Genomic DNA, 27,946 nt, shown 5'->3' with positions numbered 1-27,946 from the left:
AGCAATTCATGTCAGCTCACGATAAAGATTATTGGTGTTTTTACTGGGGAAATATTTGCGCTCCATCTTCTTCTTTTCTATTTTTAGCACTTCGAGCTTCCAGTCAGGTAGGAGAGTGGGTGGGTGGGGGGGAATGGAGAGGGGAGAGGGAAAAGACCCTCTGAGGGATACATCTTGTTGCTCAATTAGTTAGAACTAAACCCATAATCTTACTTAGCAATAGCTGCTGATGCTGTTTCCGTCTTTCCCTCCTTGTTTTGAGGGATATTATATTTCACTGCAGTATAGGGACAGAATGGGATGTTAACTGGAATGTTTTGGTTCTAACAGAATGCAAAAACATTTGAGAGAGATATCTTCACATAGGTAAGGTCTCAAGAAAAGAAAACATAATGTAAGAGTGGAATAATGTGGATTTATTTTTTTTATTCCTGAATAGAAAAGGCCTCACAGTAAAGGACAGCAATTTATTGCATTGAAAAAAAAAATCTGAATTTGTCCTCTTTCAGATTTATTGTTTATCATAATAATCCTTCTAGTGAAAAGGCCTAATTTACTCTTTCTATAGGAATATTTTAAGTGTGATTATCATAATATCACAGCTGCTGAAAAGGTCTAAAATAGGACATTGACCTTGAACGCGTTCCTGCGTTTTGTATGTGGTGCTTAACATTCAAGAAACAATGTAACTGCAACTCATTTATTAATGTATAATCTCAAAATGTTAACTCTTGCTCTGTAAATACATGCCATAAGGATTGTTGAAAGCTTGCAGTATCCCATGAAGTACATGTGGTATTTTATCAGTGTAAATATGTATAAGATTTTCAAGATTTCTGCTGGGAATACTCCATAACTAAAGTAAGTTTTCCCTTTGGTACTGCACTAGTTTATGATTTAATTTTTACTGACATTCCACCAGTCATATTATTAGCTTCACAAAATGAAAGTGAAATAATCCTGTATTAATTAAACAGAGCAACTGAATTCCCTCAGTCATCTTATCCTTGGCTGTCTGAGACAGTAATGCACTTCAGCTTCTCTGAAGAAACTTGCACTAAAAAAACAGCTTGGGGTAATAGTGAGGTATCAGTATTGAAATGCATGCCCAAATTATCTTTAGGGAGTAAGACTCTTTTTTGGAGGGTGACAGGCAATGCCCCTGCAACTTGCCTTTTTTTTCCCCCCCCTTTTTTTTGCCTTGTTTACTTTTTGGTTTTTTGTCAGAGGCTTTGGAAAAGGCATTTTGTCAAGAGAATAATTTTCATTTATAGCAATGTGAACAGTTTCTACTCCGTACCAGTGAAGGCAATTGTTTAAATATCAATGCCCATGCCCTTGGATATAAAATAAGCAGAAAATATGGAGTATTTTTTTGAGACTGGATGAATTGAATGTAGCTTGGAAACATTGTAAGGTGATTGAGTTACCTCACAGATATATTTTTTATATGCTGTAACTGAGTGTAAGCAGCAAAATCTAAACGCCTTACTTTGTGCATTTGTGAATGCACTGTGGAAAAGTTCTAAAGAGCATTCTGAGATAGTGTTGTGTGGGCTTTTTTCCCTATGATCAGAACAAGGAGCAGTTAATGCTAAATACAGACTGAAGTAGCAGATGGCTTTAAAGTAATAACCTGCTACAGTTTGCCCAACTATGTACAAACAGGTGAGCAGAACTTGGAACTTTTGTAGCATTAGGTTTTTTTAAGGCATTAGCATACATCCTGGGATGCACCAACTGCCTCCCAGTAAGAAGCAGAAAAGTCAAATGTATCTTAAGACGAGTAGATGGTGACCGTGTTGTTCTAATGTCAATGTCACTACAGCATAGCACGTTTGAGTTGTTTCTTTATTTAGTTATTTTGAAAAAAGAGAAAATCACTTATTTGATAATCAGAAATTTCTTTTGAACTGCTAAAATATGATATTCCACAGATTTTGAAAAAGGTAGCATGGTATTTGGAAAATTTTCATCTAAAATAATAGTATACTTATTTTCAAATAAATTCTCAGCAGGTACTAGAATTTTTTATATTTTTGCTCCTGTACAGATGACTTTAGCTTGTTGCTCTTTTTGGTAAATACACAAGTGACACAATGCACTGTGCTGCTTCTGCGAAGTGCCACTGAATCTTGCTTCTTCAGTTGCCTTGAGGTTGTTGTGTGTTAAGAATCTGGCTGTTTGGATGCCTCGAAATGTCTATAGTATTTAAGTGTGAAGGTGCTTAAAGATGTACTATTCTGTGCACAGAAATAATTATATGCACAGAGAGACATGGAGATGTAGATGCTGCTCAGTAATGCCCACTGACTGGTGCAGACACTCATGACAGCTTTTCCCCTTCCCCTCTCTGATTCTATTACCACTGTTTTGTATAGACTCCTTGTGGTAAGATTTTGCATTGTAGATTTTGATAAGTTAGTGCAGATGTGTGTTTGCATGCATGTTCTTATTCTGTATCCTCTGATAAAATTCAGTAAACCGACATCTCCTTTGATTTTTTTTTTCTTTTTCCTACTATTATTTTTATTTATCTCTAAAGTGGTACAGAGAGAGAATCTTGAGACAATGAAGTTACACTTAGTCCCAGTTTATTTGCTGCAGTAATCTTTTTCATCTCCCCCCACCAACTGATCAGTAACTGTGAAACCCAAGTTCAAGAACATAGTTGGAATTGCAGGCCCCAGTCTGGTGGAGGTGACACTTTCAGTCCCAGGGGAAGAAGCCAACTGCTTTGTTTATCAACATGTAAAGTATAGTACAGTATTTCTGGTCGTCCAAGGAGCAGCACTAGCAGGGAAGACAGCGGCTTGCTTGGATGAAAGATGGTTGGTAGAAAGGTAGTGGTGGTTAATAGGGTGAGAGGAAAAATGGATTTGGGGGTGTAGAGGGAGGGTGGGGGGAGAAGCCAACGAGGCAGCGGAAACTGTATGAACATGAAAAGGAGAGCATACTGGAAGATAGACCATGACAGAAGGAAAGAAAGCATCATGTTTCACCTAATATAAATATATAATCTTGGAAGATAATGAACAAAAGTAAAAATAAGCTAACCCATGCTTTGTGTTTTTTAAAATGGATTAATAGTCATATTTTAATGAGGGTGTATTCCAACGAACTTAATAGTTTAAAGTGAATTTTATCAAATTACCTGTGTATAGGAATTAATTGTGGGTGATTTTAAATAAGAAAGCACATACACATGAAAAGAAATTAAGAAATTTTAGCATATAAATACTGAAAAATAGCAAGTTTGAGTATAAACCTATAAATGGACACACAGAGACACTCACTACAGACAATATATTTGTATTTTGCATGGTTTGGTAACATGCACATGTAAACTGATTTGTAGGATCTGTGCTTTTGGTTTATAAAATAATTAAGATATCTATATATAGAATAAACGCATCATATTAAAGTGCTGATTTGGTTCCAAAATCTGCATTTATCAAACTCCTTCTTAGAGTGGACATTCTAATATTGTAACATGATTAAATGCCTCTCATTTTAAAATTTGTTTAAAAAAATAATAATTTTTTTGTCTGTGATTTTTCTACAGAGTGCTTGGATTTTACTCTACATCTCAGAACTCTTTAATTCACTGCTCACAAGCGAATTTACATCTTAATTACAGAGTTCACATTTAACAATATAGACAGCATAATGCTACTGTAATTAAGCTTTTACTACCTGCTTTTGTACAGTAGTCAGAGATGTAGTCTTGCTGTGTGAGTTCTGATCCCTAATCCTGCATGTATTTTTATCACATTTGTAAGAAGCAGGCCCAGTCTTTACATCAGGTTAAGTACATAACACTGGAATCTCTCTGCCGTAAACAGATACAAAGAAGTCCACTGCACTTACATATTTTGCACTTGGGTTCTGTTGTTTTATTTGGTAAAAAGCTGTGAGACAGATTTGGAGAGGGCATTTGTGTTCCCATTTGTGAGTGGTATTAATGCAGTCTGAGGTTGTGCACTGATTTGTTTTGATTTAAAAGATTGCCATTTGCATCATGTAGGGCTCCAGTCACAAAAGATTTTGTGAGCAACTGAGCTGAATTATAAAAAAGTATGGGCTTTCCACTGTTTTTTTTTCTTTTTTATTGCCAGAAATAGCCTGTATCTATCCACCTGGAGAGGTAGGAATAAAAACACTTTGTAACTAGCAAATAGTAGTGTTTCAGTTGTAATATTAAGTAAAAATAGTAGCTTTTGAGAGAAATCTACTGTGCTCTCAATTCATTACTGATCCTTTTAAAATGTGTGTGTGTGGGGGGGAGGCAGGGTTCAGTGTGAACCGTGTCCCTAATTTTGTGCATGATCATTTTGTCTAAACAAGTTTAATCAGGGACCTTTCATTATGACCGAGCCAAGCAATCATGACTTACAAAACCTAGTGGTTTGCTGGAATTGGGGTTGGTGATGTTTATGCAGGCATAGATGCAGGGGTATGTGTTTATTTCCCTTTTGGTTTGGTAAAATTTACTTTACAGAAAACAACCTTCCCCCCCGAACACAGTAGAGATCTGTGCACATTTTGCGATTTGATAATGCAGACCTCCTACAATGCGGTCCTTATCTTGTTAAAATGAAACAGATTGAGTTAGTCCACTATAATCCCTCCACAGTTACAGAAGAAATGGATCAGTTCTGGAGCTTTTCCTGCTGTTTACTAAATCTAAATATTTAGATGTAAACACCTAAATATTTGCCTATGGGGATACATGCTAAATATGCCCCTGTTAACACGTATCTAACCTGGACAGGAACACATATACCTGGATACGCTCCCCATGGCACCCATGCTGTTGAGTAACACAGCCGAGTGCCAGTTTTATGTATGTACATTTTCACTATATATGTGTATAGATATGTGTGTATATATATTATATATATATATATATTATATATATATATATATAGATATAGATATATAAAAAGAATCCCCCCAACGCCTTCCCCCTCCCCCAACGACCGGTAACTCGGATGACAATGAAAAGTTGAGTTACCCGGCGCTTCGGCACGCCGCGTTTGATCGTAGGTGTCGAGCGGCTCCAGAGGTCAGAGCGAGCGCGGTGAGGAGCGCGTGTCCGAAGCGAAGCTCGAGCCCCCAACCGCCGCGGCGCAACGGCACGACACATAATGGCAGCGCAAACTTCGTTCTCTACCTGAGGCGGATTTCTTCCCCGCATTAAGTGAGAGCCTGCGCGTATTTCTTCCTGTCAAGGTACCTGGCCAAGTGTGCTCTAAGTTCGGGCCAGCCCCCCGCGCCGCGGCGGGCGGGCGAGCTCGGGGCCGCTCGCGCCGTTGCGGCCCAGCGCGGGCCAGCCGCGCGCCACCGCGTCTGCGGGCTCTGCCCCAACGGCCGCCGCCGCCTCAGGCCGCTCCCCCGGCCCCACCCTCTACCTGCCGCGCGGGCCGCGCGCCGTGCCGCCCCGGCGCCCCCGGCGCCTGATTGGCCGCCGCCTCACCAATCCGCCGCCGCCCCGGGCCGGGGGGGACTGCATATGTAAAGCCCTGCTTCATATTCATGAGCGCCGAGCGGGGCTTTAAGTCCTTGATTAGGCGCGCGGGCGAGCTTTTGGTCCCCACTGGCCGTGCCCGCCGGCGGGTCCCCCGCGGAGCACCTGCGCGCGGCGCCGGGCCGCGGGAACTTGGGCTGGCGGCGGGGGCGCGCGCAGCATGGTCGCCGGGCGCACATGGATTCGGTAGAACTTTGCCTGCCGGAGCCGCTCTCCCTGCACTACGAGGAAGAGTAGGTACCGCTCCCCGCCCCCACCGCGCCGCCAACGCCGCTGCAGGTAGCGCCGCGCCGCCTCCGCGACAGACAGCCCTCGGCAGCGCCGGCCCGGCGCGGGGCAGCTGCGCGGCGGCGGCGGCTCCGCGCCCGCCCGTCCGCCCGCGGGGCGCTCCCTGCTGCCGCGGAGGAGCGGTGCTGCTGCGCGCCTGCCCCGCGCCCGCGCCCGCGCCCGAGCCCGAGCCCGCACAGGTGCGCTGGCCCCCCGGCGGCGGCAGGGAGGGAGGGAGGGAGGGAGCCCGCGCGCCCGGCGCCTCCCCCCTCCCCCGCAGCGGGGCGACGGTTGGGAGCGGCCCGCGCGGCCCTGAGGTACCGGCCGCCCGGCCGGGCGCGGGGGAAGCCGCCCTGCGGGCAGGGCGCGGGGTGTTTCGCACTTTTGTCGGGGCCGGGCGGCGTCGGCCGCTGCCTGCCGAGGACGCGAGGATACTTTTTGGCGAGGCGCGGCGCGGCTCCCCGGCGGCGCCGCCTGGCTCCGCGGTGGTCGGTAGGAGCGCGGGCGCGGGCGCGGGGCGTCGCGGGCGGGAAGCGCGGAGCCCGGACGGAGCCGGGCAGCCCGGGGCGGGCGAGCGGCTCGTAAACTTGGTTTCGGCCCTGCGGCCGGGGTTAAATATTAGTGTGTCACGGGAGCTGTCACTGATTCATTTTTGCTTTATGTCGAGCCACTTACGTGGCCGTGCCTTCCTCTTGCGCTCGCAGTGACACTACCACCGAAGGGGAAAAAAAACCCCCAAAAAACCCCAAGCTAACAGTGAGCATTACCCTAGACGCAGCGTGCGGAAGGCTGTGCTGAGAGGTGACAGTGTATTATAGGTAGGTGCCCACTAGCTGTCCTTAGCGTCTGCATATTGTGTTGCTATTTGTAATTAAGACGGAGATGAAAAGTGAATTGCAGTGATTATGTGCTGGTGAAATAATGCAGGAAGTAAGGCAAACAGCAACGAGCAGACTTGCTCATAGCAGCAAGCAGTTTGGGGACAGGAGGCAGGAAAATCCACTGTAATGTTCCGGGATAAATAAAAGAAAATAAACAAAGGTAGGATGCCCATTCAGACATGGTTTATAGGTCAGTGCACTGTGCGCTGCTGTATAGTCTAAGATAGCATCATAAACGTGAGAATGTAGTTTCTGCAGCTTTTACTAATATTGGAAGTTAGCCTTATAAAATACACAAATAGTTTTTTTTTCTTTTTTTTTCCAGTCGTACCCCCCCTACTCCCCCAAAGAAGCTTTCTTGAATTTACCTTCTTACAGCTAATTTGAATGATTAGTTTAGATAAGCCTCTTAGAGTAGATGCATTTCAATGAAATCAGGGCACATGTCTTTTTGGCTCTGGTGCAAGATTCGAACTAGTTTTTTTCCTTCTCTTTGGCTCAATTAAAAGTCATCTTAAAACAATCCCAATATATCGTCCCAGCTCAGGGTTTCGGGAATATATGGTTGTATGGACACACACACAAAAAACTAACGCTTGGAAACATGACTGCTTTTCCTTTTCAATTAATAAGCCCCAGAATTTTACATGTTATTAATATTCATAGTAATTCTATTTTGGCTCTGTGTTGTCTCATGCATGTACACATACACGTGTAAGGACATACGAAATAAATATAGTAGCCCCTTTCCGCAGTTCTCGCGTTATAGATGAAGGCAGAGAGGATCCAAGCTAAAAATTGTCGGAACATTTTAGACATCTGTCTGACCATCACTAGGTATGCTTTGATTTTAAGGCAGAGCATGTTAAAGAATGCAATAACTTAAAGCCAGCTGCAGCCTTGACTTCTGGCTTTTTCAGCAATAACAGTAACACTAATAATTACTAATAGTTAATAAACAGATGCAATAAATATATCTGCTCAATTTGACATATGTGTCAATTTAATCATTCTAAATGAATCAGTGTGCTCATAACATGAAATCTCCTTCAACCTCTGATTAAAATGTAACGTTGACTAAAGGATTATAGAGCGGACTTAATTTTACTGACTGTTTTAACAGTTGTCACAGCTGTTGGAAGAAGGAAAGGCAATTGAAACACTTCAAAAAAAGTGTGTGTGGGGGGTGGACTAGTTTAGTAAATTTAAACATGGTCTCTGAATGCCAAACATAGAAAACTGAGTAGATTTGTAACTCCAGATAGCTTCTGTGCACTATGTACACTTGCCCTTTGTGGCTCCCTGTGTTTCATTAAATTGAACCCTCAGCAGTTTCTCTACTTTCTCCATTCAAAAACATGCAACAGCGTTTAAGCATAAAAGAAATTTAGCTGCTGTAGTATGCCTACATTTTTATTTTGTAGTGCAAGAGATAAAATACGTAAATGACAAGATATAAAGATTGTGTAGAACGGATGTAACATTTTAAAAAGTGGATGTAGTCCGGAGTCTTTGTAAATACTTCAGTGCAATGACGGTCAGTGTACATATTTTGTATTTTTCTAACCCTTCTAATGTTGCAATGTGGGAATGGTCTGTGCAGTTATTGTGCAAGTGAGTCTGTGTGGGATATGCGTGCATGTGGATGAGTATTAGCATCTGCACACGCACATCAGCACATACACAAATATGTGTGTGTGGGGGGTGGTTATACGTTAGATATAAAAGATTTTATATCAGTTTCATTCTGCTTTGAAATATTTTGATATAGCTTCTAATTCCCGAAGAATTTATTTTAGAAGCATTTTTTATTTATATAGGGAAGAAAGGGATGGATTAAAGAACACTTCTTTGTGGAGTGGGAAGTAACACTTGATTCTACTCCACAGTTTCTTCAAGGTGTGGAGATCTTTAACCTCATGCGTTTGTCGTCTTAGATAGCTATTAAACTTGTTATTAAGAAATAAAGCCTGAAGATTTGTATATTAAAGTCCAAAGTCTCTAGGCCTCTGTGCATACACCAAGTGTGCAACGTGGAACTCTGCTCTGTGCTGTGAAGCCAGCCCAGGAGCGTGGGTGAATGAACAGATCTTTTCTGTGTTCTCCCCTTGGGCTGCAAGCAGGCCTTGTTCCATTCTTCCTTTTCTGTTTCCGGTTGTAGGTCTGGGGTTTTTAGTTTTGATAGACTGCTGGCAAGTTTTTTAATCCTGCAGAAAGTATAAAGGGTTTGTACTGAAATGCCTGTCTGACAGCTTTTCATTTACTGGGGCTTGCCCCTCTTTTCGTGATGGCTGCTCATTTTAATGTGTTTATGGTTGTGCTCTTTTATTTACTGAGCCTGGTGCGTTGCAGCGGTAATTAACCCGTGTTATTAGCAAAGCCCTTGTGGATATCCATTAATTCTCTTGAATGGCTGATCATTTTTTTTCTGCATTTTTTTTCTTTTTCCTGAGGCATACTTTCCTTTTCTAAGAATCCTTAAGTTTTAACGTTCCTTACAAATTTCTTTTATTTAAATTGAAGCAGGTACAAGGGCACCACCCTCAAGGTTCCATAATAAAGAATAACTATTGTTTTAACAAACTGTTTTCCAGGATGCTAATGGGAAGCAAAGCAATTGGAAGAATCAGTAGGGAATAATTTATTTAATTATTATTTTTCAAAACACATGCTTAATGATAAGAAAAGAGATAGGAATTTTCTTAACCTTTTTTTGTGGTTGCATTAGCTGTTGTTAATATTTTGGTGTTCATATTTTAATCAGATTTCGACTTAGCAGTACTTTAGGCATTTAAAAATATCGAGCCAGCAGAAAAATACTTGTGCTTGCACTGCTGAGAAAAGATAAGGGCCGCCTCATTAGCCAACCCTACTTTTGCAATTAATTTCAAATACATGGTGCTATTCATCAAATACAGAAGGTAACTTGTCTATGATAATATTTAACAATACTTGAAGCCTACTTTGCTTAGTGACTAAAAAGTATGATATGTCCACATTTCTCAAAGCTGAATCAGTCCATATGCTGTGCTGTTATTTTCATATGTTATGGAGGGAAATTATGATATAAAAATCTGAATTGTTTATAAATAACACAAGTATTCATTTTTTGGAATGTTTTTAAAGAACTGACCCTTGACCTGCAGGGAGGTTTCTTGCACCCTTTGGAAATGTAAGTAGGAATGAAAAAACACCTACTTGAACCTCTCAAAGTCTCTCAAATAATTAATTATTTTTGCTAGTAATATAACGATCACTGAAAAGGTTAAGATAAATAGAAAAAAAAATCTGGGGGGACCTCTTGCTCCTGCTGAAGCTTAAACTAACCTCTGTCGTAAGATAAGCTTTGCTATGAATTCGTCTTCATAGCAGATTCAAAGAGGGAAGAAACAATAAAATGTTGATCCGTTACAAGTGCATATGAGCCTCACGCTAGCAAGCTCTCTGGAGGAAATCTGTGATTATGCTGGGCCAGTTTGTTCAGTTTTTATCTCTTTTACATCCACTGGCCTTGTATTAAATTGTCATTGTCCTAAAGCACATGAGAGAGAAATGAATTGCATTTCTCGACATGCTCTGACAGTGAAATATTTAGCCTCTCTGTCTCCAGTCATACTCATATGTATGTTTGATAGCGCAGGGACGACACCAACAGTCTCTGCGGCTTGACATTCCACTTATTACATGTTCTTTTACATTTCGTGTATCTTCTTTTACTTTTAGACTTGACTTTGGTAATCATACATGCCTACAGTCATATCTGTAGAGGTGTGTGTGTGTGTGTGTGTGTATATTCACGTTCTGTTTACATGGCAATCAGTTATCTGTGCATCCACAACAAATTCAGAGTTCGGATATATATATATGCATATATATCTCTCTCTCTTTACATGTGTGTGTATTGCAGGTATATACTGTATTCTTTATGGAATATGTGCAATGTACACTTTTTGTGTACATGCACACAGACATGTGTGCAGTAAATATACGTAGAGCTATCTCAACTTCTCTCTATACAGTTGCTTTGTAAAAAATCTGATTTTATGTGTTTTTTTTTTTTCTTATACATGAGAAGAGAGCTGGCCAGGTAAAGAGCAATGTAGATGAAAAGCTTTGTACATGATCTTATATCAAATTCTTCATGTAATCTAGCATTTCCTGTATTTGTACTCATAGTTTTGTTTATGAAAATGCTTTTTTAATAATAATTTCTTCCTCCAAGTCATTTACACGAATAGTATTTATTCATATGCCTGTAACTTTTGACCATCTATCAGAGAAGCACTTTTTTCAGCTGCATGTATTCTTGGACATACAGTTATATTTACATTAAAAGGATATAATTATTTTTATGGGGGGGAAAAGTCTCCTACATATAGTGGTTAATATAAATCATAATGTTCTCATAAAAAATATAAAATATATATTCTATTTTAATGGTACTTAGTCCCTAACAAATATCTTTTTTTTGTTATTGTGTGGTTGTCCAGAAGTAAAAATATTGTGAAATGTTAAAGAAAAACATTAAAGTGAATTATATATGGTTATGTCAGATAGTGTTACTTCATTATTATTTTTAAAAGATTCTGTTTTTCCCTTTCAGTAGTGCTTTGGAGAGTAACTTAAGATAGATAGAGTAGAACGTTGTATTTTGACATATGTGCCTTGTGCAACAATTTATGTATTTGCTATATTGCAGAAGATTTAAATCTCTTGGGCTTGTTTACATAATGCTTGTAATGTTATTCAATTAACATGCATTTCTTTCGACTGAAGAATTGCTTTCTTCTTTGCAATTGCTTAGTATGGTTAGTTTGCATTAAAGGGAATCTTATCTTTCCAGATTTCTAATTAGCTTCCTATATTAAGGAAAATACCTTTTTTAAATCTGAGTATTGTTTCACCTCTCTTTTAAAAAATGGAAATAGAATTTATGTTTTTGCTTCGGTTTCCCAGTTTTGCTAAGAAAAAAACTCTACTGTTCATGTCCAAATGAAAGTTAAAGTGGGATAGATACTTCTACAGAGTAGAAGACAAGCATATGCTGTTTTTCTTTGCTGTTGAATTTCTAATTCTGACTGTGGGGTCACGGTTCTGAATTTAGCTGAACTTTAGGTGGAATTTGCTGATTTGGATCAAGATAATTTACAAGACAAAAATACTATTAGAAATGTAAATTTCACATTTTTCATGACACTGTGACACAGAACATTATACTTGAAATTGGAGAAAGATATTCGTATACTGCAAGAAGTTAGTATGTCAGGGGTGTATTAGAAAGAGATTTCCCTCTCCTCAGTCAAATCGATCCATTTATGACATCTCTGTGCAGAATTTTGCACATTTGCTTATATGATAACCTATTGAAATATGACAAGTTACTTCTATGCATATCAGAATAGCCTAAATACATAATTTTATCATGTATTGAAAATTATATTCACTTTCCCTGAGTAAAACATCTTTACAGTTTAGAGCTGCAGTCTTTGTGGGAGGACAGAAACTGTTAAAAGGCCATGTTCTGAAACCAAACTTTAAGTGATTTGAGGCTTTGTAGGCTGTTAGTCTGTACGTTAGTTCGGGTGTCTTACTTCTCTCTATCTTTTCATGCTGCTATGAGTGAAAAACCTGTACATCTCCTTTTCATCATTTTGATTGGAACTACATACCATATGTAATGTGTTTTGGCAGCACTTACCTAGCCAAAGAAAACAAATTAATATTAGCCATGCTGAGGGGTGTCAGAAGTATCACAGATGTGTCGATTTAGCTTTGCTCCATCACACACCCTTTCCTTAAACAACCGGTCACGCTGTCGCAAAATATAGTGTTGGCTACGGAGAGATTCTAATAGGTGTGATCAGAGATTGATGGCTTTGGCAAGTTAGAATGAGAAGATGTTGTGGAGTTGCTGATGCTCGTTTGGAATGGTCTCCGAAAAGCCCAAACCAACAAAAGCAAAAAAAAGTAAAAATATAATTATTGCCCCAAAGCCAACTCTACATTAAACAATTTAAAATCAAATTTTATGCCCTTAGAAATATGCAGATGTAAAGATACTGGCAAGTGCAATAGAAAACTCTGTCTAAAATGTAGTAATAGCTTGTTTCTGAGTATTTCTGAAATTCCTTCCCATGTAAAGGTGCGGCGAGGAGAGGGGAGATGGCTTGTTTTATTCAATCCATTGTTATCCATGATATTCCCCCCACCCCCTGGTTTCTGGGTTTGTTCTAGAAATATCTTTGAAATGAACACTTTCTTATCTCACATCTGGAAGTTTTAAAGCAAATATAAGATGGGAAAATCTAATAAAGAACAGTAGTTAACAAAATGGTGAAATTATACTGTTCTCAGCATAACGTAGCCAGTTAATTTAGTCAGCTAGCTGTTTGTATAATTCTCCGTTGTATTTTCAATATATGGAGAAAAAGGATCAAGTAGTTTTCTAGGTATTCTTTATTTGCTTTCTTGAATTTTTTTTTCTTTCTTCAGACTGGCTGCAGGATTTGTCTCTTTTTGGAGAATGAATGCCAGTGTACTTTTATGTTTAAGTTGATATTTTCTTTCTGAAATAGACAATGATATGCTCAGTTGACACGTGTTAATGCTAAAATAGTTTTCAGAGGAATTAATTTCAGAAAACTGGTAGGTTTTCTTTAGCACAATTATTTTATCCTTTTCCTTAAAAATAAAGAAGAAAAAGCGTCTTGTGAAAGTAAAAGCTAAAAAGTACATGCAATTTTAGAAACAAATAGATTTAGAGTGTTTTTGAAAGCTAATAAATGTAGATTGCTATCAAAATAGTCTTCAGAGAATGGTAAAATTAACAAAAAAGTAAGTAAAATTCTTACAGCAAAAGGGTTTTTTTCCACCATTGTTGTTTAATGGTCCATGAATGCAAGATTTCCTCTACTAAATTATATTCACTTTTCCAGCAGTGAAAGAATTCCCTGGCAATGCTCTCCTCGCAGCCGTTAACCTAGTGGGACAAATTAGATGTTTTGAAGTGGCATGAAATGCCGTGTCTTTAACCAACTGTTCCCATGAGCATTAAAGGGATGAAATTTGAATTCCCCATAACCAAATAAAGCTCATGGGCACCCTGTCGTTCCTCTAGCGGAAGCTGATTGGGTCCAGTTGGTGCTGGGTGATATTTAAAGAGCTGAGCAGCCACTGTCGGTGGTTTGCATTAGTATGAATGACACCTGTCCCATCAGTCATGAGACTGTGGTGTCACAGATGGAGAAACAACAATCGGCTGAATTACCCAGCACTGCACACTTGGCTTAATTCGGCTCATTGTTCTCCTACAAATCTAGAGGATGGCTCATTCTGTTCCTGGAGTCCAGACAGCAGCACAGGATGGGCTCAGGTGGTGGCACGTGCCTGCCCTTCGCTGCTCTTTCGGAGGTATTCAGCAAAAGGCGACGCGTGGGGGTGGTGGGAAGCAGCAGTCGTCACGGGGACTGAAGCACTGGTTTCTGAAGGATACTGTAATTCATCAAGAGCTGAAACTCAGTGTTTCTCCCACAGTTTCAGAACTTTTCATTTAGCCGTCTGAAAGTGCCGAGTGCCAATCCGGGTTAACGCTTAACTCTTCAAGTACTGCGTTGTATCTGCCATTCTGAGGAGAATGGAGGGAGATTTCTGCACGTATTTCCCGTGGCTTTGCAATAAGCAAAATCTTCAAAGCAATGTCCTTTCTGAAAGGAAGCATGATAAAAGATCTGCTGTGTAGTTAGCACTAAAAATCCAGTACCAAAGACACTGAAAAGGAGAGTTGCCGAGGGGCTGGTTTGGTGAGGGTGTTGCTTTTTGTTCTTGTGGTGGATATTACTATTTTTATTTCAATAGCCAGGCAAAGGTTAAATCAGGAGAAATCAAGGTCTTGCTTCAGACAAAAACAGTAAAGGCATTTACATTCTTTCTGACATATGGTAACTGTTTTTTTCTTTCCTTTTTTTCCACGGTTGCAAATCAGAGACAGCTCCTAGAGGATAAGAGAACAGAATAAACAAAAAAGCAAATAGAAATTAATTTCCTTGCTCTTACGTCCTATGTCAAACATCTTTCGAACCCTACTACTTCCATACTCTTTTCCAAGTAACAGCAAGTAAATACCTGTAAAATGTTGAGACAGAAGTTATTCTTACCTCAGGAAAAAAATGTTTTCTCATTTTTTCACATCTCTTTCATGTTACATGCTTTTTGGTATGGCCTTTTTTTTTTTTTTTTTCTTTTCTTTTTGCCCCCCACCCGGTAAGCTGCTGGTGTTTTTGTTAACAGCTAATGTCAAGCAGAAAACCTGTAGCATGCCAGGAACAGGGCTGCAATATATGGAAGACACAGCTTATGTTTGATTGTGGGTAAATACAGTTAGTTAGTTGGGTTTATCTGATAGCCTGGCAGAGAGAGGAGCAGTACAAACTGTTTTCAGTAACTGTGCTGTTCACACACCTGATAAGATTGAGAGTGCTTTCGAACTACTGATACGCTTTGAATAAGAAAAGAATAATCACATCCACTGGCACTGGCTTATCGGGAATGAAGTAAAATGCCAGCACTTTCACATTAGCAAAAGTAAATGTTTTAGACACTTTGGACCTTTTTTCCATTTAAATTAAATAGCAGGGTGGTTTTGAGAGTGCTGTAATGAATGGAAGGATTTATTACCTTGACAAAATTACAGGTGAATATGTTGAGAGGGGAGTCCTTGGCAACAATAACAGCTCTTTTGATAAGTGGCTACATCTATGTCATGTTTTTGCTACAGAAATTCAGTAATTTTATCCGCTCTCATGCTCTTAATTGCAGTGGCTAACTTAAAATGTGCGGTTCTTCACAGTGTAACATATTTGTGCATTTTTTAATGTACTGACAACACATTTGAAATTCAGCCCATAACATGGCTGTTCATAAACTAATACTTGATCATTTAGTAGTATGTCCTCTGTCTTCAATTGCTGTGTATTTTCATGTTTGAAAAAAATATATCTCAGAATCTTCTCCGGAAAGGCAAGGTATGATTCATCATTAACTTAACCCAGAAGGCGTGAAGCATGGTTGCATGCACTATTATCTTTTCAAAGTTTACTGATTTTTATTTTTGTAACTATTTTTTTTTTTTATTTCCAGGCTCTTTTTCTTTCATGTGCCTACAATTAATTTTGGGATAATTCAGATTTGATGAATGATAGTGCAAGAGCAGATTTGATTGATTTTGGATTATTATTGATTGCTCTCAATGAGATCACTGTGACACTCCAAAATCAATGGCATGCGATTACCAAGGCACCACCGTTCTATACATTAGGCAGCAGTTGGGAATTTAGGAACTGAATGTTCAAAAGCTATAAATTGACAAAGTGTTCAGATTTAAATAGCCTTTTGTTTGGCATTTACTCACCAAAATATGTTGCTTGGGAAAGTTAGTTTTCACAAGTGCAGGCTTTCAGTAAAGGAAAGGTCGTTGATTTAAGGTTTATTAAATTTTAGCGAAAAACAACTTGTTCTATTTGGGTGTAAAATAATTTAAGTACTTACTGCAGGCAACCTTCATGCTTTAGAGTTGTTTCTCAAAGGTTTCATTGTTCTATGAAGATGTCAACTGTAAATATAAAAATGCATCACTGAAAATGTAATGGTTTAAAGATTCAAACTGAAATAAAAATTCCTGCCTGAGGAAAGCAGTATAATCAAAATAAAGTAGTCTTAACTTTTTTTATGAAGAGACCATACTCATAAACAGTGCTTGAAGGCAGCAGGTAGCGAGGTTGGCAGAGAATGCCAATTTTTTTTCTTTCCGCAGACCAGGATAGCCCAGCTTTGGAGTCAACAGTACACCTCAGCCACTAATGCTAGACAGTGTGTAAGTTGCTACTGCCTCTGAAACAAAGTATCCTTCATTTAAGTGAACTTTATAATCTTGCAAAAAAGCCACCTGGCAATATTAAAATCCACCTTCTCAAGTACTTTTATTTCTGAAAGCTTTTTATAGCTATCTTTTCTAGTATGTATTAAATTTCTTAAGTGGAATGAGCCCGATGTATGGATGGCAGGCTTCCCCCCCAGCCCCCCAAAGTGTGATGCTTGTGCATTAGGTAATGATGGAATAGGAATACTGCAGATTCAACTGTTTGGTGAAACTACTGTGGGTTGTGCACAAAGGACAGCCTGCTGCCAAACTCTTATACATCTTAAAAAATCTTTCCCTTTTACTGGTAATGGCCTGATTGAAAACTAAAATGAAAGAATGTCGTTCATTTTAGTAGATACTGGATCAGTCCCTATAATTGATTTTAAAAAATGAATGATTTGGTAGTATTTTAGAAGAAATCAGTGATGAAATGGAACCTGTGTTCAAGAATTTGTTGCCAGGATGTGACATTTGCACCGATCCAGAGCTGCCTAAAGGACTGTGACCAGGAAATACTAAGATTACTAGCATATTTACTGTATGAGCTTGGAAGTGGTGTTGGCATTGTGCTAAAATCCTTACTCTTGCATTGCCTAAGGAGGAGGTAGACAACCTTCAGTCTGAGATGGCAAGAAAAAGTAAGACTGATCCCTTTTTTCCCTTCATTTTACATCTGAATTGCACAAGAGGTTGAAATGCTGAACTTGTTTAAAGATTATTTGATCTTGGTTTATTTTTGCTGATGAATTCTGGATGAAAAGCTTTAGCATAGAATAATGTATGTCTGATTGATGCATACTCTCATGCTATATAGGCAGAAACATATTGGAGTTTCTATGCAAAATTAAAAAGTCACAAAGGATGGTCATGGCCATTCAGCATGTCTCTCCCCATGAGATGCAAAATAAATTTTAATAGATGGAGAATTGCCTTGACTGCCTTTCAGCCAGCATTTTATTTATGAAAAGGTTCATATAGTATTTTAAGAAATGTAGAAACTTGGCTATTGAACACAAAAAAAAATTTGTACTTTTTTTTTTCTGTAGAAAGAAATAGACCAAGATGGCATAAGAGAAGAAAGGAGGCTTAGAGGGGTTGTTTTCCAAATACACTGACGTTGCTTCTTTATGTTATTCTAGTTGTATAAAGAGCACCATAAAGTAGGTGTGAAAGTAGGGTGCCTTACCTTCCATTTCAGATATTATTTTTCTACTGCAAAACTTTGTTGTAAATAACAGTGCCTGCTTCTGAGACTTCAAGTCAGTAAAGTTGCATGTGATTTTTATCCCTGATCTCAACACATTGATAAAGAGGATTTCAATTCTAATGGGTTTTACTTTCCTTGATTTTCATACTCTCTCAGGATATGAGCACCGTGTAATTCCAGACCTATTCCCTAATCACAGATCATCCTGTCTGTGATAAAGCATTTAGTCTTCTGCACTAACGAAGCTATAGGTAGTATTTTTACCATTGAGATCAGTGCAAGAAAAGTCAGACTTAATGGCCTTTTACAAAAATGTTTAAATGTATAGATCAGTGTTGTGATTAAAAAAGAATAAGTTGTTTTCCAGAACAGTGACATTTGAATTCCGTCTGAATATGTTAAAGGAAGTTTCTCAGAAAATCTGCAAAACTTGATTTCTTTAAAAGTTTGCAAAAGGATGTTTTAACAATATTCAGTACTTCCGTTAGAGCAAAGCCTATTATTCTTGGGCGCAAAGGAGAAGGTGAGTTGCACAGCATATATTTATAAAGGTTGTGCCCATGACATTTGCCTTCAAGATATCTTACCTGGAGAAGAACTGGAAGAGTTTCCTAACAATTCCTAAAAATTCCTAACATTTGGAGGTAGTAGATGAAGGAAAGTGAGGGATGCATTTCACCTTTTCCCTTCTAAAGTTTTTGCATCGCAATTGAGGTTTTGTTTCCAGTTTGATAGAGTAGTTTCTGCTGAAGCTGGTGAGGATTGTCTCAGAGCAGTGCAAACCACAACCCATTAGCAGGCTGCTAGTCAGCACCAGGTGTGAACAACATAAAACAGGATTAGCACTGAACTAGAGTGTACACTAAAAACAGAACCCCTGCCTTGATTTTGCAAGGGCAGTAAGATAGAAGCACTCTTCGATGTTTACTATACAGTGTTCACTGGACTATGTAAATGGCTCTGCTTATTTCTCTGTAGATAAATAAGTACAAGAATTATTATGTATCTGAGATATTTAAAGATGTTTTTTCTTTTTTTTCCCTGTCCCTTTTTAAGAGTAACCCTCTGTGTTAGTATTAAACCAGAGGCATAGTGGCAAATGTCAAGGCATTCAAAGTTAATGCTTCAATTTTTGCAGCAGGGGAAAGGGAGGATGGAAGGTCCACATTTAATGTTTATTTTTTTTTCAGTCGTTGACATAGGGAGAAGGTAGATTGAATTGTCTTTTTGAAATTATACCTTTGCGATGTAGGGTTTAATGTCTGTTTATTTCTTCTGTATACAGTTCCTTAAAAAAAAAAAAAAAAAGGCAGTGCTTCCATTCCTTGGCAGTTGCATATTTGGGAGCTTTTAAAATCATGTATTTATTATATTCATTACAGTCAGCATCAAATTCTGCCCTCACTTATGCTCTGTATTAAAAATAAGGGGGATACATTTGCAGTGGAAGCAGAATTTACCTCTTTTTATATATTAGGATTGTTTCTAAGCTACTCCCATTTCCCTGGCTATCAGTATTTTATCTGACCTGAACAGTCTTCATGTTTTAGATAAATACATGTTTAAGGAGACATCGTTTTTCATAAATATGTGTAATTTTACTACCCTGAGGTTTTTTTTCTCTTTCCTATCATTCCTGGGCCAGAATTTGAAAGGAGGTTAGTATCTATCAAGCTGCATTTACGCACTATATGTAGTTTGGTGGACAGAGGAGGAGGAAAAAAAAAAAGCTAATTTTTTCCTGAAGTGGTTAGCTTTTTCAGAAGTCCTACAACCTGAGCCTCAGGAAAACTCATCAGATCTATTGTTTGCAGAGCTGTAATGAAAATCTGATCCTTTTGAAAATCAACTCCATGGTATTTGTTCCAAGTCCAGTTTAAGTATAATTATGTCTTCTTCCCTATGATGCTCTCACGGGGTTGGGATTGACAATTATTTTCCTGAGAGTGAAATTTCTTAACATTCAGAATGTTCTCCTGCCAGCAGTAACTCCCTGCAAATTGTCAGATTATACAGAGATATTTACGCACACAAATATTTTCACTGACATACCTGTGTGCAGTAGCTACTTTTTTGGAGTCAAAATCCTGTCTTCACAGACAACAGTGTAACTCATCTCCTTTTGCTATCAAGATGTCCATATGCACCTCTTCTTACAGAGGTGTGAGCTTGTGATTTCTGAGGGGATACTGCTATCTCAGGCTTCAGATGGTGAGGGCTTTGTTTATTCACAGTATCCACAAAGCAATGGCGAGCATTACACAAAGCAGGAAGTTTGCAGTCAAAGTTTAAGATTAAATTTGAAGTCAAAGAGAACCAAATTGGTTCATTTGAGAGCAAAAGCAATCTAGACCTAATTTATTTTATAAAATATCCTGCATAATCACATCACCTTATAAATTAGTGGATTTAATAAGTCCATTAAAAATAAGTATTTTGGACATATTTTCACAATTTAGATATTATTTAAACCAGAAAGAACCCAGTATCCTTCTTGTGGCCTTACAGTATGAATTATTTAATTCTTTCTTCCACTATCTTTTCCCACATATAGTTAAATGAAAGTTTCAGTACTGACAATATTTTTTTTGCTTTTATTTCTTTTTTGTATTAACACATTTTATCGCTAGTGAAACAAACTTACCAGTGTAATACACTTTTTAAAATAACAGTTTTGTTCTAGAAATAGGGCTCCAGCAGTGTGTGCTGTGCATTCATTTGTGATAGACTGGCAGTAGCTCAGAGTTTTATTTTTAAAGAGGGTGTTCCTATGTGCTCAGAGTTCTGTTTCTAGATTTTTGTTGAGAGAGCAAGTTTTATCATAATGAAATCATGACTTGTGTGATACTACTTGTAAATTGGTTCTAAAGTGCAGTTTTTACTATCTCTCTGTGATGTTGTAAACTGTTTACTATAACTTGAAATGCTTTTCTGAAGACAGTAATATGTAGTTCACCATTTCTAGAAGTTGCTGCTACCAAACTCTACTACATAATTTTGTCAGCTTGCATGTATGATCCCTGAATTCTTTCGGTTCTTTTCTGAGATGTGGTTATAGCAAACCTTAAAGTTGAGGATTTTCAATTAGGACGCATAAGCATACAGAAGTTGTGCTGCTTATCCAAAGTGCTTAACCTTTTTGGCCTTGAAATCAGTCAGGGAATCCCATGAAAGCAGTTCGTCTCTTGAGATTTTCTGTAATTCCTGGATTCTGCCGGGTCAGAAATATACAGGAATAGGCTTTCTGATAATATTTCTGTCTTCTCCCTGTGCCAGCTGAAACTAGTCGCTATTTTATTACGTTTAGTATTAAAGAGTCTTTACTGAGTGTGTTTAAATCTCTGAAGAGAGAGGTTTGTGTTTTTTTCAGGCTTTAGTTGCCAGTTTGGACCAGTCCTCATCTAGCTGTGCAAGTTTATATGTGGTCAGTCCTTTTTACAGTCATACCAGTACTTTCAGAGGGAGCAGAATCTAACACATAGCATATCTCAATTTATACTTTTTTCTTACCTTCAATATCGTGTAGTTGCTTATTCTGATTAAAAAATATCATATTTTGACTCAGTGAAGTGAAATTGCAATTCAATTCTGTATTATTTACTCTGTTACTGTTTAGTATTTCTGTTAAGATAGTATCTAGAGGCCGCCTGTTACACTAGTCAGTGTACGAGTGTACGAGCATGTAAGTAGCTCCTATTCAAGAGCTTAGATGACTACAAATATAAGTAATTCACAAAAGCTAGAGAGAAGGACAAAATACCTTTTTTTATTTTTTATTTTTTTGGATTGTTAATATGGCAAATGAAGCCATACTGTGTATGTATGCATACGCACCTGTGTAAAATTTGCATCTGTTTGTATATATTTAATTAAAAAAGAAAGTATTAACTTCAGCCTAACAATGAAGCATGGATTGTTTTCTTGTAGATCAGCAGAAATCTACCATGAGAAGGCATTTGAAGGAGAGGGGGGTGGTTTCCTTTATGTCAGTTCAGAGAAGGTGTATTTAATGAAAAGAAGGTATAGTGAAAAGCACTATGAAGGCGGCGGGGGGACAAGCAAGGGAGCAGCACAGGCTGTTACCATTGACATAGCATGAGGGATAGGAAAGTGGTTGGAGAGACAAATCTGGATAGTAAACGATTACACAGAGCATCTGACTGAGCACTTACACACTTCTGATGTCCTTTTTTCAATATAATTTTAAAAAATTTTCCTTGAAACACTAATTTCAATTAATACACTGAATCAGTAGCTTGCTGATTTGAAGAGTATAAAGTTAATAACTTACTGCTGCTTATTTGAACAGCAGTAAATTTTATGAAAAGAGTAATTTCTGTGGTGAACTGATATTGATGCCAGTCAGGCTGCCAGATGTGTCACCAGATATTTTTTTTTTCTTGGTTTTGTATGTTTCTGATTAAAACTCACATTATAGGTTTTTTTTTTTTACTGTCATCTTCCCAGTGTTTTGCCCACTGTTCCAAAGAGGAAAGCAACATGTTAAAATGGTAATTTGCAGTCAAACAAAGACTTGCTGCTTCAGCTCTTGTTTACATTTCTTTCATAGAAGCAGCAAATATTTTGTAATATTGTTAGTTTTATGTCTTTTTAAATTAGAAGTAAAAGAAATTTAGTCAAGGAACATCCTACACATGCTCAGATGGAAACTGAGGCTTTCCACCGCATGTGTAATAACTGATAAGATTTCCTCTAAAATTGATTGCCATCTACCAGAAGAGAAGATACTGTTTTATAGCAAAAAAAAATAAAACATTTACCTGTAAAAGGGCACACACATTTGGAAAATAAGCTGAATCAAAATTTTCATGAAGTCGTAAGTTTAAATCCTTTATAAGGTTTCAGGCATATTTTATTTTATGTGCACCTCTCTTGGGCTTGCTGGAGAACAGAGACTTTTCTGCTTTAAGGAAAGACAGAAAATGCTTTTAAGCACTCTAAGAGAATTGCATTTTGTTACAAAAAGCAAATAAGCATCTGGTCATTTATTTAAGTAATCCATATAGTATTGTATGTAAAGGTTTCTTCCCTCTGCATACTGCTTTCTGCTACACTGATGATAATGTACCTGGAAGGAAAAGGCAGTCCAAGCTGAGGCAGCCAGCGTCAGACAGGGCGGTCTGCCATCTGTCCCACCTGCTGCATTCATGTGTCCATCTGGTTACTGCAATAGCTCATTGCAGGCCGCAACAGAAGAACATTCAGGCTGAAAAGAAGGCAATGTGAATTATTTAGGTAGCTAGTGTAAATAAAGAGAGGGGGAGAGGAGCAAAGGAAGGGGGGGGTAGCAGGAGAGAGCGAGCGCTCTCTTACTCCTAGATGCTTTGGAATGTGTTAATGCATGAGAGCATTTGATTTGCATATAGATTTAGATGTATAGATCATTGTGAAGATTACAAGCCAATGAGTTTTATCTAGATTTAGATAGCTCTCAGCCTGGTTTGCACATAAAATATAGCCAGTTTCAGGAGGAGAATCTTTTGGGACTTTAAACCTAAGTGAAACTGATGAAATGTAATGCTTTTAGGTATTAATTTAGCAGAAATAAAATATTTCCTTTAAGGGCTTTCTGTGCCCTTTGTTAATCAAGAATTTATAAGTACTGTATGTACGTGCTTTATATACACTGTGTGGTTTTGATTTGGTTATATTTAGTTTTATTTGTAGTCATCTGTATTTTATTCTAGGAGGAAAAGAAGTTGACAAAAATTTTCCTTTTTGCTTTTTCTGTCATATTTGTGGTGAAGATTAAATCCAATTCTCAAATAATTTCCAACCACAAGTATATATATTATTATACAGACAAAATCTATCTGCTTTTGTTTCTGTATAAACATGCATAGAACACTTAAATCTCTTAGATATTTTTTAATGGGGCTGAGCAAACCCCCATTATGAGAAATTCATAAAGTACAGTGGCCTTGAAAAATGAATAGGTTTATTTAATAACTGCTCTTTCATTTTCAAAATGACCACCAAAATGTTTAGACTATGGTGGATTATTATTTATTGTTAAAACTGAATTATTTTTAGAAAAGATAAAAATCAATTAGTGTTATATCTAAGCATAGGAATTTGGTCTGAATCCTTCTGTCCTAAACATTTTAATAACAGTGCGTATCAGAGTTTTTTTTTTTAATGGGGGAAACATTAGTTTATTTCAGCGCTATTTTTAAAAAATACAAATGTAGGATTCATATTGGGATAGGTTTTCTGGTTGCAGATTGTTCTTGCTTTCTAATTTTTAATGTCAAACTTTCCTGGGCCAAAGAATGAAAGCAGGAGCTTCTTAAGAGGTATCCTCGAAATGATGGGAGGGTTTTGTGTCATTGTTTTGCCTGGTTTTAGATCTGCAGAAGAAAGGGGGACAGCATCTTGAAATCCTAACAGCCTGGCTACTTCTCTAAGATTTGCATGAAATTCAGCTGCAGCCTTCAAAGGGATTTGAGTGGATTGGATTTTTTAAGGTTAGTCCATGTCAAACCTATTAAGTTCAATTCACATGCAAAACACTTTTTGCGGGTTTTTTTAAGCCAGTAAGGCTCTAGCTACTATGAAGGCAACATCATCTACTTGCAGTAGAACGTCCATGGTAATGGATCACCCTACTGGCACGTGTAACTAACCTATAATCCACTTTGTCATCTTTCAAATTAAAAGGTTTTCTATCTTGTAGCTTCTTCAGACCAAAGAGTTTTTATTTGCAAAAGTTGAGATCCTGGAGATTGTATTAAAGTATCTGAATTAGTGTGAATATGCATCTTCCATTAAAAACGTGGTTCACAAAGATACAGTTAACTGAAGATTATGGATGTACAGTATGTGTTCTGTGGTATATCCAGAAACGATTGCAGAAAAAAAAAAGATTAAAATATTTTATGGTGTATACAAGGATTTGTGGTTACTTCAGAACAGCAGGGACATGATATTCAAAGGAGGAGTTTAATCTTAATTTAAAGCCGATTGAAGGAATTCCATGCATGTCAAAAATTCAGGCCATGGCATCTAAATACCATGTGCAGGATTGTTCAAGTCCACCAACAGGCTGTGAAAGGTGTAGCTAATGAAAACGCCTTATTTAGGTACTGCCAGAGTACATGGATGTTAAAATTTGGATTAAATAAGGAACAAGAGACCCATTATAATCAGGTATAGAATGATACTAACCTTTCCTGGTGCTCTGCCATTTTCCGAGATTGCTTCGTATCCTGGAGCTTTCTGTCATACATGAGTTCTGCAAGATTTGCCTTTCTTTTGTGAATGTGTTGTATTGTTATATTTTGGGTTCAATATTACATAAATTTTAATAAATGGCTGGCCAGATCCAGCAACCAGGCGGGCTGAATCTTGAAAAGAATTGAGTATTTACTGTGCAGAATCAACTTAATCCACTTCCACAATGGCTTTGCTGGTAGCTGGGTGTTCAGTACCTATCAGGATGCTGTATTTACAGCTGTCTTCTGATGTTACTCAAACTCACTGATTTTGCTGGGTTTTAAAGATGTAAGTGAGGAGAAAGTAATGCCTTTTCCTTGTATTTTTTCTCATTGCAGTGTTTGAATTTTACACTTCCCTGGTCAAGGAAAGTACTGCCTTCAATTATCTTTAGATTCAAAGTGGTTGACCTATGTGTTATGATTAAGAATAGAGCATCTTCCATTGATTTAACGGTCCAGCTGCTCCAAATCTTTTAGAAATATATTAATTAGAATGGGAAAAAATATTTGTTTTTTACATTTCAAGGAAAGAAGAAAACATCCCATGACACACAGTTCACGTTCAGACTGCCCTTTTTTTCTAGTGATAGCTATAGAATTAAGCTGTTCCTTAAATGAAACACTGAATTTTCGGACCCAGTCCTGCAAAACCTGCAGGTGTAAGTCACTTGATCTGCGTAGTCAAGTTCCTAGCTAAGTGTTTGGAGAAAAGGGTCAATGAGTAGTACACCTTTTCCAATTGCTTGGTTCACTCAAATCTTGCACAACAAATACTAAAATTTTGGCTACAGATAAAGTGTAAGATTAAGAAGTATTGTGATTAACTGTCTCGTATTTGGTTTTTTTCCCTCTTTTTAATTGAAGTTTTCAGCATTCATTTGAAGATTCAAAATTGCTCTGACATATGATCAGAGTTTTGTTTGAGATTATGCTCCTTTGTGTTTCACGACCTGAGAATCCTTATTTAAAAAAAAAAAAACTACCTTTGGAAAGCAATGTTTAGGAAGTAAAAGTTACATGTAGGATATGAAATGTTGTAGTTGTATGCAAATTCATCATTGTTCATCTAGAAATTCTTTATTGATAAAACTTCAGCAATACAGAGCTTGCAGCTTTTAATATTGATACCTCAGTATTAATATGACTGTTTACACCATTATTAATTATAAGGGCTAAGTAGCAAATACTAGCATTTATGTTGCTATATAATAGCATTGCATGAAACACACTATTATCCTACTTGTGGGATAGGGACTAATGTCATTGTAAATTATATGCATTTTTCATTTTTTTTCAATATGTTCATTTGGTGGGTAAAGTTACTGTTCTGCTCAGGGAGTAAAACATAAGGGATACAAAGACTGCCCAGATGTGTGAATTGGATTCTCTTTTGCTTAGCGTCCACAGCTGTATTGTTGAGAATAGTATGATTATTCCACTGAAGAGTATAGTCATGTTGCAAGAATTATGCATCAGTATTGTCTGGCAGTACTTCTGACAAAAAGATGGTTTGCTTTCAAATTTCTTTAGAGTGTCAGAATAAATACAAAATGCCTGTATTAATAAAGGAGCAAGGAAGTTCTAATACTAACTCCAGAAAAAACATAACAAAGGTAGTCTCATTTGACTAAAACAACTTTAGGTTCTAGTCACACAAACAGAGCAAGGCCTTCTTGTTCTTGTTTTTACTCATTGTTAGCAGTCCTTGAATAAAAAGGAAAAGGCGGGATAGTAGCAGGGCAAAAGGAAAGAGGTTAAATGGCAGAGAGGTTAAATTGCTTCAGTGACAGATTCTCTCCAGAAAGGCAATGAATTGTTTTAAGGATTAGTTTGCTAAAACTCGAGCTGAACCCACTTCTCGGTTGTTCATATATTTCATCTTTACTGTTACCATCTCCCATTTTTCATAATTAACAAAGTTATTTTCAGAAATGGTTTGAAAGTGCAGGGGAAATTTAAAGAAGAAAAAAAACAAACAAACTAGGCTTGACCAGCTGCAAACCTAGCTGGAATTCTAGCTGTTATTTTATTGTGAGATTTCTAAAACGCTAGAGTAGATTGGCACCATAAAACGAAAGAACTATTTTATTATTATGACTGTTGCAAACCACCAGCGAAGTGTTACAGAAATGAAGATATCAGAGTGATCTTAGGGGAAATGTAGTGCCTCTGTCACAGTCAGTACCAACTTCTAAATGAGGTACTCTCTAAATCTTTGTTCCTGACAGAGGTCTGTCATTGCAGCAATGTAGTTCCTGCAGTATGGTAAAAATCTTGCATGCTATCAGCTAGCTCTAAATATTTTCTTTTGAAAAACCTCACCACATGAGCTGGGAGTCCAGGAGGATGTGTGCACAGTCCCTCTTCAGAAAAAATGCGCTCAATCTGTTTCAGACGAGTTCCCCGAAAGATGGGTTAAATCAACTGATTGAGCTGATTTTCTCTCTTGAGGTGATATTTTATTTATATGATAAAATGCTTGGAAAGTGATTAATTTGTCAGGGGAACATCTTGTTACTGTAAATTTGCCGAATGTGTAATAAAATTGCCATAACACAGATGGGAAAATGAAGATCTTTTAAAATGAAATAACTGAGCAGTCTGCCTGCGTTTTCAGCAGTTAAAATTAACTTAGTTAAATTTCTTTGCCATTTTTAACCCTGGAAGAATGCAAGCTGAGGAAGATTTGTGATAAATGTGTGGTGTGGGTGTGTATGCGTAGTGGTTCAGGTGACAGGAGTAAGCTATGTAGTTATCCTCCTTTTCACCTGTATTGGAGGGGGCTGATATATTTATTAAATTTCTGCTAGGGCTGCTTGATTGAGTGAATTTTTACAAATTAAAATATATGGGTCAGGCACTCCTTTCTGGTAGCACAGAAGTTAAGGATAGAAAGCCATTAGAGGC

The 27,946-nt window shown here is 37.9% G+C and overlaps 1 protein-coding gene across 15 annotated transcripts in view; it reads left to right on the top strand.

Annotated features, from left to right (window-relative positions):
• ESRRG (estrogen related receptor gamma) overlaps positions 1-27,946 on the top strand; it is a 412,544-nt gene that overhangs the window by 239,733 nt on the left and 144,865 nt on the right. Inside the window, exon 1 of one of the 15 annotated variants that reach the window (XM_026102348.2) lies at positions 5,551-5,763. The exons of 13 other annotated variants lie outside the window; for them this stretch is intronic. In XM_026102348.2, the coding sequence (XP_025958133.1) occupies positions 5,708-5,763 (56 nt within the window). In that variant the 5' untranslated portion in view covers positions 5,551-5,707. Of the gene's footprint in view, positions 1-5,550; positions 5,764-5,791; positions 5,810-27,946 lie in introns of those variants that run through there. One more of the 15 variants, XM_064509699.1, reaches the window with a different exon arrangement.

The sequence above is a fragment of the Dromaius novaehollandiae genome, chromosome 3 (assembly GCF_036370855.1).
Source record: "Dromaius novaehollandiae isolate bDroNov1 chromosome 3, bDroNov1.hap1, whole genome shotgun sequence".
Lineage (NCBI taxonomy): Eukaryota > Metazoa > Chordata > Aves > Casuariiformes > Dromaiidae > Dromaius > Dromaius novaehollandiae.
This window is presented reverse-complemented; position numbering and strand designations above follow the sequence as displayed.